Here is a 13881-nt window from a genome sequence, read left to right on the forward strand (position 1 = left end):
GCTGAACCACGCACGCTGCCGAAAAGTGGTTCTAGAGCGCTCCGTCGTAGAAATGGCCCTCGCTACCGGATCACCCATTTGTATGCGTTACGGATACTGTAAAAGATATGGCATGGTAAATATAGCCGGTACGGATATGGGTGTGCTCGTGGTAGATATAGGGACATGCTAGTTGATGATGATATCATTGGTAGTAGTGATTATAACTGTTTATTAACAACTAAGCCTTGCTGTGTTATGAAACAGCTCAGTTTACTCAAGCAATAGTACGAAGTGTGGTCAAGTTACTTTTCTCCCTTTGATCGAATTACATCTTCTCGATTCTCAACTCAAGCAACATTGATGCAAATGGATGTTGGATGCCCACATGTGACATGTGACACATGTGACAGCGGTCACAGACGAGATCACAATAACAAACACGCCAGAAATGTCAACCGTGCACTCTACCTTGAAGTGGACATTTTATGTGATCATAAAACCGGCCATCACGGCTGATTGAAACTATCAAAGCTGTCGGGGGTGTAAGCTTCAGCTGACCGCTTATCTGCCCACCGGCAGATAAGTAGCCAGCTTCCGAGGAATCTCATTCAGTGCTCAGCGCCTGGAGTTGTTATGCAAAGTTGCGTTTGAGAAAAATATCTCCAGACATACGTGCAGAGAAAAATAATCGTTTTTATCTCAACATCACTTACCTGCAAACAAAATTAATCATTTTTGCAATAAGAGTTACAGGAAGTGTACTGAAAGGTGAACTTCAAAGCCAGGTATCATGCTATCTTTAATAAAAAAAAACGTCACATTCAGGGCGTGTTTACTTACCAGGGTCTGATACATGTGTTTGTATTTCTGGGTCAGCAGACATCCGCCAGCCTCTTCGCTATATTCATACGTGGTGGGCCAATTGTCCTGGCAAGAATATTCAATCGCGTTCTTCCACTGAAAAGAAAAAAGAAAAACATGAAAGGGGCTTGTATTTGCCCTAAAATAAAATGCATTGCTAACGTTTTTGTAAGCTGGTTCCAATGGCACTTAGCTAATTATGCACACACTTCGTCTCACCGTGTGGTAGTTTTTTCGACAAAAGCGAGAATAGCTTGAAGGCTATGTCATCAGTTGATCGAAATCATAGCACAGAGATGCGCCATGATCCACGCTTTTGATTAGGTCTGTCAGTAAAGAAATGAACAGTCAAGGCAGCCAGCCAAAACAAACAGCAGCCAAAAAGGGAATTTTGTGGGGGCGGGGGCAAAAAGAAAGTCTTTTCTAATTGCTGATGCGAAAAAATATCAAAACGCACTTCTACTAGCCGTGCCAAAGCAAATAATCTAAAAAAGACAGGTAGGTATATACTTCAGCAACATCCTTGACTTAATGGTTTGATAAATTCCAGATAAGTGTCTAAGTGACATATGTTACTTATTCTAGATATAGGTTAGATTATAATTACGATAGGGTATCTATAAGATAGAATGGATCAACAAAAATTTCGTTCAGTGGCCCTGATCGATCGAAAGCCAGACGGCTGAAATGAAATGGGTAAAATGAAGCTCGATTAACTTCTCCCCCAGTTATAAATCATTTGCCTTCTTGTGCCGCTTCTATTCACATCTAGCACGCGGGTTACCCTAGTTCACATCTATATTTCCTCCTGGCAATCCTCGGTACGATTGAAAAGTTCCCCGATTCTTCGGTTTTTAACAAAACAGCCGCAATTTCCACCGGAGCTTTGATGCATTATTTGGGGAGCTGCCTGTATCGACGTAATATTATCCTGGGGGGCTGTTGACATTTAATGTTTGAGTTATCGAAAAGTTATGCTTTCCAAGCATGTTTGCTCTATAGCTATTGGTATAAATTTAGCTGGAAAGCAATGATTATTTTGTGTCAGTTGAACTGAAGCAGCATACGCAAGTAAGCAAACGTGTAATTTTATGGCAGCACAGCACAGTAACCACGGCAAAGACGGGCCCGCTTAGGAAGTGAGGAATGCTCTTAGCGACAGGTGAAAAAAGTGAGGATGAGTTCAAGTAGATAATTCACTACAGCAATGAGGTACCGGCTGCTGACTTTCATTTAATATTATCATCAAAGATAGTATTCTGGTATCAATACCTACTTTTATTAAGTCTGCTGTGTTCACGTCTTCAATTGGTACAGGGCAATGGCTTCTCGCGAATTCAAGCATGGCCGGCAAGTAAACGATACAATTCACTAATTCAAACGAATGAGAAGAGTCGATTGCTACGCCTGTTAAAATCACATTGACAAAGTTCAGTGCAAATAAAACCCGTAGTTTATTCTTTACGCACCGTAGACCAGAATTCAAAATGAGCCCATCGTTTGTCCATTGCTGCCAATGGCGGGGACTAGCCTGATCATGGGTGCCTTCTGACGTGTAGAGCATCGCGCTACTTTGTGTGGATTTCCGAATTAATGATATAATAAACTCTTAAATGAAATTTGGTTTTGAATTATTTATCAGAAAATAAACAAAGGCAACTAGCGAAGCTGACATTTTGTCAATGCAAGAAACAAGTGTTGCTGCAGAATTGTTGAAACGTCTCACTAATTGCACTTATCAATCAGCAGATTGATATTTGTTATTTTGATAATAACTTGTGTTTACAACTAACCAGCCGCCAACCCACAAGCACACAATTCTCCTTAAGCTCCTCTTAGCAACTGATTTTCACCTGGTTTCAATGACTACCGCCGGAGACTTTATTGGATTAGCCATTGTCAGGGAAATTAGATAAGGCTCAGGGCTGCTGAAGCTTTTGCACAGCAACAACTTTGTTAAACCGCACCGGAAATTAAAGCGTCGGCATCCGACTCATCAACTGGCTACGTCACTGAATCTCCTCCGTTACTGGTCCGACACAGTGGCAGCTCGGCAAAAGCGATTAGAACTGCTGAATGAGGGAGGGGAGTCCCTCCCTTGGCAACATGCCCGCGACAACAGGTGTTTGAAGAGGCTAGTTTGAAAAGTGAAATTGCAGACGTTGGCTTGTCAGCTACATAAGTTGTTTCAACTGCTGTTGAAATTAAGTTTGTATCATTTTGGGCTGATCAAAAAGGTAAATTCTGGTAAGCAGGATTGATAGAAATGAGCGTCTAGTTCTTGCGCTCTTCTTATGCTTTGAAATTCTATAAAGCTAGTTCTGGCTCGGACAGTGCTGTTCTCAGTGGTCTGTCTGAACGAAAGCAGAAATGGCCTTTTAAAATGATGCTCTGTCCAAGGCAGGCTTTTACTGCAGTCACAAAATTATCTAGCTTTAGTGTCACCACACGATTCGTTCTGGAGAAAAGTCGCTTGTGTAATATGCTAGAGCTTCAATCATTATTGTGCGGTGCGTACGGTATTAGATTAAAATATGCCTGTGATTGAAGATTGAGGATACCCTACTTATTTTTATCAAAAATGAAACGCGAAGGTTTGTGTTTGAATCCAGAAACAAAAGCAAAGGGTATATAATATTGAACCGTATGCTTCCTTGTCTATTTCTGTAGCAAAAAAAAAGTGAAAACCGCTGCGGCCTAGGAGTAATAAGAGCATTATGAACACGTATGTAGTTAAAAGCAAAGACAACAACTGATAGGTTGAAGAGTCATAAATCGAATTCGTTTAAGCTGATTGAAACCCACTTTACATCTATATCATCCAGTGACATTCCGTGTCTTCTCCACAGTTTGCCAGTCATTTCGCCAGCCTCCCCAGCTCCTGCCCCCCCCCCCCCCCGTTCGATATCGTTATAGATTGGCTGTGGCTTCGGTCTAGGGTAGTCTATTTTACGGCATATGGCCCACTAAGTGGGCCCAAGTAAACTTGGCAAAGGACCAAGCTGGAGGCAAGGCTGGAGTTAAAGTTTGCAGAGCATTAGATACTAGGTCGTTCAAAAAGTTCTCGGCCTAGACCAGATACACTTTCGGGACAAACTTTATTTCACCTCAGCCTTCAACATAGTTCCCTTTGCGTGCCTCAGCCAGAGCCCAGCGGTCCTGCAGCATACAGATGCTCTTTCTGAAGAACTCTTCCCCAAGTCCTTCAAACCAATGCATCACCGACGTCTTCAGCTCTTCATCGTCGTGAAAACGCTGTCCACGAAGGTGTTTCTTCAGGGCTGGGAACAACCAGAAGTCGCTTGGGGCGAGATCTGGGCTGTAGGGTGGGTGATTCAGCTGGTGGAAGCCGCATTCTTGCACAGCATCCTGAGCAACGTGAGACCTGTGCACCGGAGCGTTATCGTGCAGCAGCAGAACGCCCCGACTCAGCTTCCCTCGACGCTTCTGCTTCACTGCAGCGCGCAGCTTCTTCAAGAGCTTGGCATAATAAGCACCTGTGATGGTCTGCTTGTGTGCGAGAAAGTCAACCAGCAGCACACCATGGACATCCCAGAACACGGTGAGCATGATCTTGCCGGCAGAAGACTTCGCTCGTTGCCGACATGGCCTTGGAGACCCTGGGTGACGCCATTCCTTTGCTTCAGCCTGGGTTTCAGGATCGTAGTGGTGCACCCAAGACTCATCGCCGGTGACTAGGCGATCAAAGAAGTCTTCTTTGGCCTCCAGCATCGCAAGAAGCTCATTTGAACACGCCCTGCGGTCAGCGCGCATGACGGTCGTCAGCAATTTGGGCACCCACCTACTGCAGACCTTACTCATACCAAGCCTTTCGTGGATAATGGTCAAAACCGATCCCGATGAAATGCCCAAATCTTCGGCTATCTGCCGAACAGTTATTCTGCGATCTGCCCTGATCCGCATTTTCACAGCGTCAACGTTCTCGTCGGTGATGGCTAGAGATGGACGGCCTTCTCGTGGATCATCGTCAAGAGACTGCCGGCCCCGCTTGAAGTCCGCTGCCCACTTCTTGATAGTGCTGTGCGAAGGTGATGAGTCACCATACACATTGGTTAGCTCATCAACAATCTCAGTCGGGGACTTCCCCTTCTTTACCAAAAATTTAATGACCGCCCTGTATTCAACTTTCTCCATTACTTTTTGATCGCCCGACCTGCAACCAAACAAGAGGACCGGTGTCATGCATTAGTCATTGCACAGGAACGAAAACAGCACAGCTTACTCACAAAACATGTCTTTACCTCGAGGCAACAGGAGAACTCCGTACGACGTGTGGAAGTAGGGTAGGCCGAGAACTTTTTGAACGACCTAGTAAAAGTAACATAAAACCGTCGTGAATTTCTCTTGGAAAGCTGGTGTTTCAGAAAGTCTGTGACAAACGACACAGTAAAAAAGTAATAACCACTTGGTTTCGAGTCAGAAGCCACTTTCCGTGTCATCCACAGGGTGCGCAGACACCTTTTGTAGTGGCGAATGAACACATAGTCAAGACAAAGTATATTTCTCTCAGTTTGAAATGCTACAACGATCGTAAAAGAATGCGAAGAAGTGTGCATAAATATTCGGTTGATGGAAATATGATCGTACATTTTCTTCGCAAATCTCGAACAGAACAGAAAGAAATTCGGTCCACTGGAGTGTGTCGAGATTTCATTTGTATGTGACCCAGGTTATGTAAGTAAGCATTGTCCAATTCAAATAATCAAGCATGGGGAATTTGAGCTGTATCTACGTTTACTTATGACCAATATCACCAGCAGATATTTTCAATAGAAAAACACAACTCTGACGAATAGTATTTGTCTATTTCACACCACCTGCGGTTGCTGACATGTTTCTGACCTGTCACTCAAGCAGATACTGACCTGTGTCTTCAGCAGATACTGACCTGTATCTGACCTGTACCTACAACAGTTACTGATCTTTATCTCCAGCAGGTACTAAACTATATCTACATCAGATACTTACCTGTATCTCCAACAGATGCTGACCTGTATCTGACCAGTACCGCCATCAAATACTGACCTGTATCTGACCTGTACCTGCAGCCAATACTGACTAGTATCTGATCCATATCTGCATCCGATACTGACCTGTATCTCCAGCAGATACTGACCTGCATCTGACATGTACCTGCAGCCAATACTGACCAGTATCTGATCCATATCTGCAGAAGATACTGACCTGTATCTCCAGCAGATGTCTGTGTATCAGCAGCGGCAGCGCGGCAGCCATGGACACCACCCAGATACCGGCGATGATGATACCGACTCGACGGCCGGTCTGGGAGCGACGAGCCCGCAGTGGGAACATGACCGCCACGAATCGGTCGCAGGCGATAGCGGTCAGCGTCAGCACCGAGGCTGTCAGCGCGGTCACTGTGGGTCAGAGAGGGGTCAGAGGGGTTAGAATGGGGTCACAGGGGGGTCAGAGAGGGGTCAGAGATCAGACTGGGGTCACGGTGGGCTAGAGAGGTCCGACTGGGGGGCAGAGAGGGGTCAGAGAAGTCAGATTAGGGTCGGAAAAGGGGTCAGAGATGCCAGATTTCGACCACTGGGGGATCACAGAAATCAGACTTGAGTCACAGATGAGGCTATATATGGCCAGAAAAGTTACAGCAAAGGTGACACGAGGTCATGTTGGAGTCGTAAATGGGGCCACATAGCGTCAGACTAGAGACACACCAGATGCCATGCGAGAAGAAATTACAGGAAAAATGTCACACGAGGTCGGAGAGGCCTGTCACTGCCACTTCAAGTAACAAGTCACGCAAAGTTCAGAATGACGATACAGCAGATGTTGCAAATGTTGAACGATGCATTTTGCGAGTAAAATGAAAAAAGAAACATCGTTTTGAATTAGACCAGTAGCAGAAGTGAATAAGCAAAGGTTTGCATTTTTACGTGGATTATGTGTTAGTTTTCCACAAACTTTGAAAAGTTGACATTTCAAACCATGTGGCATATCTACAACTCGCTTCAAAACTCTTTGCCAGTTCTGGCATTCAATGTTGGTATATCTAGAAGCCATCTTGCATGATAACATATCCATGATAAAGACACCAGTGAGCCTGATTGTGCTGTCCCCGGTCAAGAAGTGGCACGGTATGAGGTCAGACTCAGGTCAGAGGCCTCCGGACGCTCCCTTACAGCTTCCAGCGACAAATGCCGACATCTCACAGAGCTAAGAGAAACACTACCTCCTGTGAACCCGCTCAGACCGGAGGATAGAGCCGCGGAAACGACCAGCACACAAGCCACGCCTGGAAAGCGGAGAGGGTCGGGATCTTAGAGATGGTGGCTCGACGCGCTGAAACTTACAGATGATTGCAATCATCTATCGTGAAAGCCTGGAAATGAGTTGTATTGAGTCTTCGAGTTCTGTAGCTACAAAGACCGACGAACCTTTGCATTTGACCGGCAGGACATACCGACCGTGACAAGTCATAAACATCTCGGACTGACACTCTCGACGGACCTCCACTTTCGCGCACACACATTGCACTTATTGACTTCTGCGACTGGTCGAATTCAAAACGATGCTTCTTTTTTCATAACGTCATTCGGACAATTAACATTCTCCTAGGACCGATATATCCCGTGGCTAAGCTTCTTCCTAGACCAGTCTTGAACAACATTTACTCTACCTATATAACACCTCATTTCGACTATTGTGATATTGTTTACGGCGGACATTTGACATCAACTGACGCCATCCGACTCCAGACGCTTCAGAACCGCTGTGCCAGACTTGTAACAGGGACGCTTTATCGAACACCAACTACCGCATTACTAACCGAACTAGGATGGGAACGACTTGAGACAAGACGATTAATTCATAAGCTTCTATTCTTTCACAGACTTTACTTCAATCATCCTCCTTTCCCTTCATACATTAGCCCGCGCCCGGCTGGGGGTCCTGGATTTCCACTCCCTGCTGGGGGGGGGGGGGTGTCTGAACACCCCCCCTTCTAACTCGGCTCCTGGGCCACGTAGCGATACGCGGAAGGCGGCGTTCGAAAGAGCGTCAAAAATAATGAGGAAATCACTTCGGTCAATTTTTTGGTCAGGTCAAAGGTCAGGTCACCAGAGGTCATTGAAGGCAAAATTTCGCCGATTTCCAGGTCGAATGTCGACAATTTCCAAGAAGCCAACGCATAACTCGGGAACCAATAGAGCTACAGCGCCGCGGAAAAGCGCATTCGATAGCCCTATTAACGCCCTTTCTGAGTAATTTTCTCAGATTTGACCTAACGTCAACGGTTTTGCCTGCAGGGGGCAAAAACTGCAAAAATAGCCGATTTTTTCGGAAACAGTTTTTCTACAATAACTTTTGACCCAAGCCTTGTACGAGCTTACTTTTACCGGCATCGTGTTCCTCTCGTCAAGACGCATCGAATGAACTATACTATGACCTTGAAAGGTCAACTTGAAAATTTGACCTCAGGTCAAGGTCATGACCTGACCGGAAAGGGTCATGTTGCATATCAGTCGATCCGTATCGTCGAGCTGAACACATCTAAGGCGTTTTCATCGCTCTAGCATGCCTCTATCAAAAGTTATTTGCGAAAAACTGTTAGATACCATTCGTGACCTAAGATGACCTCAGGGCATAAACAGGGGTCACGGACACCATTTTCATGTTCAGTGTGTCCAAACCACTTGTAATTCAGTGTTTGGGAGTGTTTATAATGTCTTTAGTCCAAAAGAGGCGCATTTCAATTTTCTCCCATTGACTTATAATGGGGAGGTCGCAAAATTCACCTGACCTTAGGTCATCGATATCAAAATTCTGAGATATACATTTTGTACATGCTATTGCTCTTAGCAATCGCTGAAAGTTTCAAAGCGATCGGTCACTCGGTGTAGCTATGACAGACATTGAAACTTTTTATGAGGTGAGGTCACTTCAAGTGACCTGGTGACCTGACCTTGAATGACCTTGGTCTGAAATTTTCACAACATGTGTAGAATTGATGTATGATAAGGTGTACCAAAAACGGCGGCGCGGAGCGCCGCCGTTTTTTAGATATTCGCGAAAAACCACAAGGGGGGTGTTCAAACACCCCCCCCGCAGGGCGCGGGTTAAAGACATATTGACAGAAACCAGACAAGACGCCACGGGACTTAGACTTCGTAATGCTCAATCTCTTACATTCCCCCCTACCAATCTCACTTCTTTCTATAGAGCCTTTTTTCCTTCGACAATAAGACTCTGGAATACTCTCCCAGACACATTGCGTAACACCTCATCCCGCTCCGCTTTTGCTTGTCAAGTCTGGCAGCGATTTGGGGCACCAGAGCCACCCACTTTCTTTTCTTTCGGCAACAAAACGCGTAACACACTACACACACGATTGAGAGTGGGCATGACGACTCTCAAGGCACACCTGTTCAGTATACAACACCCCAACACACCCAGCCCAGTATGTGCTTGCGGTTATCACGATGAGAACACAACTCACTTCATACTCTGGTGCCCGCTTTACCATACACAAAGAGTAAAACTTATAAATGCAGTTCGAATCATCACTCCAAATTTTGACAATTTCTCAGCAAAATTAAAACTTGATACCCTTCTCTTTGCAAAAGACTTAAACAAGCATCAAGGCACACAAATCACCCATCACCTTCAGACATTTATTGTAGAGACAAATCGGTTTACCAATACAACATAACTGTTTAGTTAGTGCATTTAAGTACCATTGATATTAATGCAACACACTGCTTACATAACACTACATTACATAACAAAACACAAAACATGACACTATGACGCAAGCTGGCCCGATTGGAGTCGTCCGGCGCCTGGGGCCGGGTACCGTCTGCTTTTTTGGCTCGGCGGGTTTCGGGCGGGGTCGACGCTTTCTGATACTTTGGTTTGGTCATGTGTTCTTTGTTTAACTTAATTGGAGAGGCGCCTTTGATTTAAGCTTTTTGCTTTTGCGCCAATCCTCTACTGTTTTGTTCGTTGTTCTTGTTTACATATGATAAAATACAATGAACTGAACTGAACTGAACCTGCGCGATAGCTAATGGCACCAAGGCAGTTTAATGCTCGCAGATTAGTAGTTGCTATGAGGGCTCGAGCCAAAAGCTATAATTTTTGACACAAGGTTGGTTGGAAAGAAGAAAATGTTAGAAATGTGTTTTCTAACGACAAAAATAGCCTGTTCTGTTTAGTCCTCACAGCTGCAATATAAAACACTTGAAGCATTTTGCATGTGTAGCAAAAAATTAGTTTAATCTTACTTTATTTATCTTCTACATTTATATTTGAAGGAAATAACAGCAACTAAACTCAACTTTCATGTTTCCAGGCTCCAGCGCTAATATCCAAAACTCCAGCGCAAATTCAAGAACACTTTTTTGGTTCTGATGGCGCAATGCCGAAAGTCTCTCGAAAAGCTGCTTTCTTTGGAATCCGGAATTTACTTTTCGGGAGTATGAGAGCTAGGTTAATTGTCTTACTATCTGTTTTGGCTCTGCTCAGTTTTCTTATTTCATCATTCATTTTAGAATATGCAACTACCTAAGTAAGCTACATAATCCATGCTCCATGCCTGGGCCCTCGTCTTGTCATATCCATTTCTTAGAAAAGGAAGGTAATAACAGTGAAGAGTGACATTGCACTCCACTGATACCAGCTACTTCAATAGATCAAAGATCCGCCAGCCATGCAACAGACAACTGATTGCATACTGCATATCCTTTACCATCCTTCCAAGTTCCATCCCTGCAAGTTCGATCGAACAGGCCATGTGATTTCGACACATCAAGCCACCTATGGCGAGGAAAATCAAAATTGATGGATATCAGACTGGCCTAAAGATGCTCGATCTGTCTAGGAGGAGACTGAGACAGAACAGACGTCTGTTTTCTATTCTAGACACGAACGGACCACGAGTATAGCGAGTGGCTCAGTCAGGAATCAGCACAACAGGGTACTTCCCAGCAACTGTCACGAGCTCAGTGCCCCGCGGGACACTCATGAGACCCATTTCGTGAAGCCTGCCAGAATGAGACTTTCTGTAAGCAGTGGCATAATGCTAGCTTCTTCGCGTCGGACCAGTCCACCCGGGCTTCTAAATGTGATGGCTGTGCCTGTAGCGAAGCTGTGTACTAGCTAGGGGATGAGGTCAGTGACTCCATGCTGTCGCTGCTTAAAGGGACCCTCCCACCTTCAAAAAAGTTAATGAATTGGCATGAAAGTGATGTCTCTCGGTTCAGAAAGAGCAAAAACGAATATCTACCAAATTTCATCGAAAAATATTCACCGGTTTTCAAGATATTAGACTTTTACTTTTGTTTACTTTTTGGGATCTCCGCTGTTCCTAGCGACTTTATTTGAAAGTGCGGCATTTGTTGCGCGCAAAGCAGCATATACCACCGCGTGCTACAAAACGTTTTAGTCAAACATTTAACGGACGTTCGAAAGCCTGATGACGTCATCAGATTCCCGTAATGGTTAAGAGATAGGGACCACGCTGGTCCCACCCTGCAAGTAAAGGAAATAAATTTCTTGAACACCATAAAGCTGCGGGGGTTGCGACCAGGATAAATGGTGGTTTCTGAGCCTGGCCGCAAACTTGGCTATCTCAACTCAAAACTAATGTTAAGGTGGGAGGGTCCCTTTAAATATTTCAACGATATCCAGAGTTCTCAAACCTCAAGGGTGGCAGGTAAATCACCGTTGAACATACACATCGTCTTTTCACCTTTTCACCCGCGAGCTATAAGTTTTGCCTTGTTTAGCTCTTATTGAACTAGTTCCGGGTGCTTAGCAAATAAATGGCTTTAAACTTTTCGTTTGCTGCTTGATCAGTTACGTCTACTAGAATTTCAGCGAGTATGTATGTCAGTACAAAAGCACTGCCGGAAATCCCAGCAGATTCCATTGGAAAACATAACATAATACGATTGGATAAAAGGTGGTTCGATGTAATAATAAATTGAAAAATAGTCAAAACACAATTGTACATAAATAATTGTGTTTACTATCGGCGAAAAAAATGTACCAATGCCTTGAAGCGATTTTCCTCAGCTTTCTGCGCTCTAAAGCTCAATGAATCTCAATGGGATACATTTCTTCTAAGGATTTACTTAGGATTTCACCTTTGTCATTTCACAAAACTTAGCTCTGTTTTTTTTTTACGCAATAATGTTGCAGAGTACACCTGCCGCACCACTTACCGCAATAGCCGATTGCATATCCATTTGATTCGCAAGTGCTTCATATATCATTTGACATTGAGCAATATCATTTGTTCCTCCGGTACTAAAGAAGTCAATTAAGGCAAACTGACTATAGCCCGAAGCATTCGGACAAGTGGAAGCATGTTGTTAGCACTGATTCAAAACGCAATCCGCAACCGCGCCAAACACTTCCGATTCCTCTAAGCGCAAACCATCCCCCGTGCCAGCTTCGGACATCCGGGAAACGCCGAAGCATTGATTTCCCTTGGGTGAAGCGCGAGGAATCGCCATTGGCCAGAAATGCGTGACATACGTCGAGGGGAGCCAAGAGTCATCACGATGTCTGATTCATGTCTGTCCCAGATTAGCCCCGGCCGAGCTGACCTTCACAGAGGCACTTTGGTCTTTCACGTGAAAATCCTGAGACCTTGACCCGAGTTTATGTGCCATTGTGTTTGCTATGCATCGACGTCATGAGCATTGTCGGGTTGCATTGTGTACAATATCGCATATAATCATAGTATGTGCCACGTTTACCCCGTAAAATTAGTCAAGAATTCCTCGTGAGATTGCCTATTACGGTGGAGGAGGAGTGATTTGATTTGTTACTACGCTCGAAATAAGGCTCTCATGACTAGCAGCGTGTCCGGTTGGGGAAGGTTTCATGTCTTTGTGAAGCCATCAAGTGAGACAGATTGTGTCTATGTGAATCCACATCATATTTTTGCATACTCTTTCTCTCTTTCTCTCTCTTGAATTTCGTTTCTCGATCGGAAGGATTAAGAACGCGCCTATACAGCACTGACTTAATTCCGTTAGCGTAGGCTTTGCTTCGTCAGTCTACTTTTCAAAACAACCTAACCTGTTAATCTTTTAAAATTCGTGTCTGACCTAACCATTCGTCTTTCTGGCTACTACCTACACTGGCATGTTCCAAATTCAATTACAGAATCCTTTTCAAGTCGGAAGTGCTTGTCGTGACTTCGGGTATGATGAGGTTGTAAGTTGACAGGTCACGCACGGGTCACGCACATTTTCAGCCACGGATGAGAGGGAAATGAGGCGAGGGGAAGAGTTCCTTTCATAATGTATCTGAGTGCATACAAGTGTGCGTTAACTTAAGTGTGTTTGCAAACGCGTGCCATACATCAGATATCAGAGGATTGTGGTTTGTCACAAGAATGTTTACAAATGAATGCGACTCAATTGAAAGCAACTGGAAAAGTTACAGCGGACGAGGTTAACAAGAGGAATATGGTTATTTTCAATTTTGCTTTTAGGAGAAAGATATTTCACAACCACCACTACTGTTTTTCATACAAGCTTTCAATAAATAAGCTTTTTGAAACGATTAAATGGCCTGTGTGATTTCTTGTTCCTTAACCGATAATCATCAAGAAACATTAAATGAAAATATGGCACATGCAGCGGCGTTAATCGAAATTCACACCGTTCTGTTCCCATACGAGTTGAGCCGGTGCGTTTGAAGCAAAATTTACGGGACATATCAGCATTGAGTATTCACCACCGTCGAACTTCGCTTGCTTATGAACGAGTCTCTCGAATGGAACATGGCCAGACCCAGGACTTGAAGCGCATTATTAGATAATGGCAAATTTACGGACAAATGTCAAGTTTCTGGTGTCCCAAAGAACTTTTTCGTTTCTTGTTTTATAAAACGACCGTCTGAAGGCTAATCGAATTCTGGTTGATATTGAGAGCATTCAAGTTTCAATGAGAGTTTACTTTTTTGGTACTCAAACGCAACATAAAACTAAAACACTTCTCCATGCAGTAAAATAATCAGCATATGAAAACATGA

The 13881-nt window shown here is 44.2% G+C and overlaps 1 protein-coding gene across 1 annotated transcript in view; it reads right to left on the minus strand.

Moving 5' to 3' along the window:
* LOC122372897 (substance-P receptor-like) overlaps window positions 1-13881 on the minus strand; it is an 89157-nt gene that overhangs the window by 29100 nt on the left and 46176 nt on the right. The window contains exons 4-5 of the mRNA XM_043350569.1: window positions 6049-6242; window positions 823-939 (exon numbers count right to left, since the gene is read on the minus strand). Of these exons, the coding sequence (XP_043206504.1) occupies window positions 823-939; window positions 6049-6242 (311 nt within the window). The remainder of the gene's footprint in view (window positions 1-822; window positions 940-6048; window positions 6243-13881) is intronic.

Source organism: Amphibalanus amphitrite, unplaced genomic scaffold, assembly GCF_019059575.1.
Source record: "Amphibalanus amphitrite isolate SeventyFive unplaced genomic scaffold, NRLGWU_Aamphi_draft 001416F_arrow, whole genome shotgun sequence".
NCBI classification, from domain to species: Eukaryota; Metazoa; Arthropoda; class Thecostraca; order Balanomorpha; family Balanidae; genus Amphibalanus; species Amphibalanus amphitrite.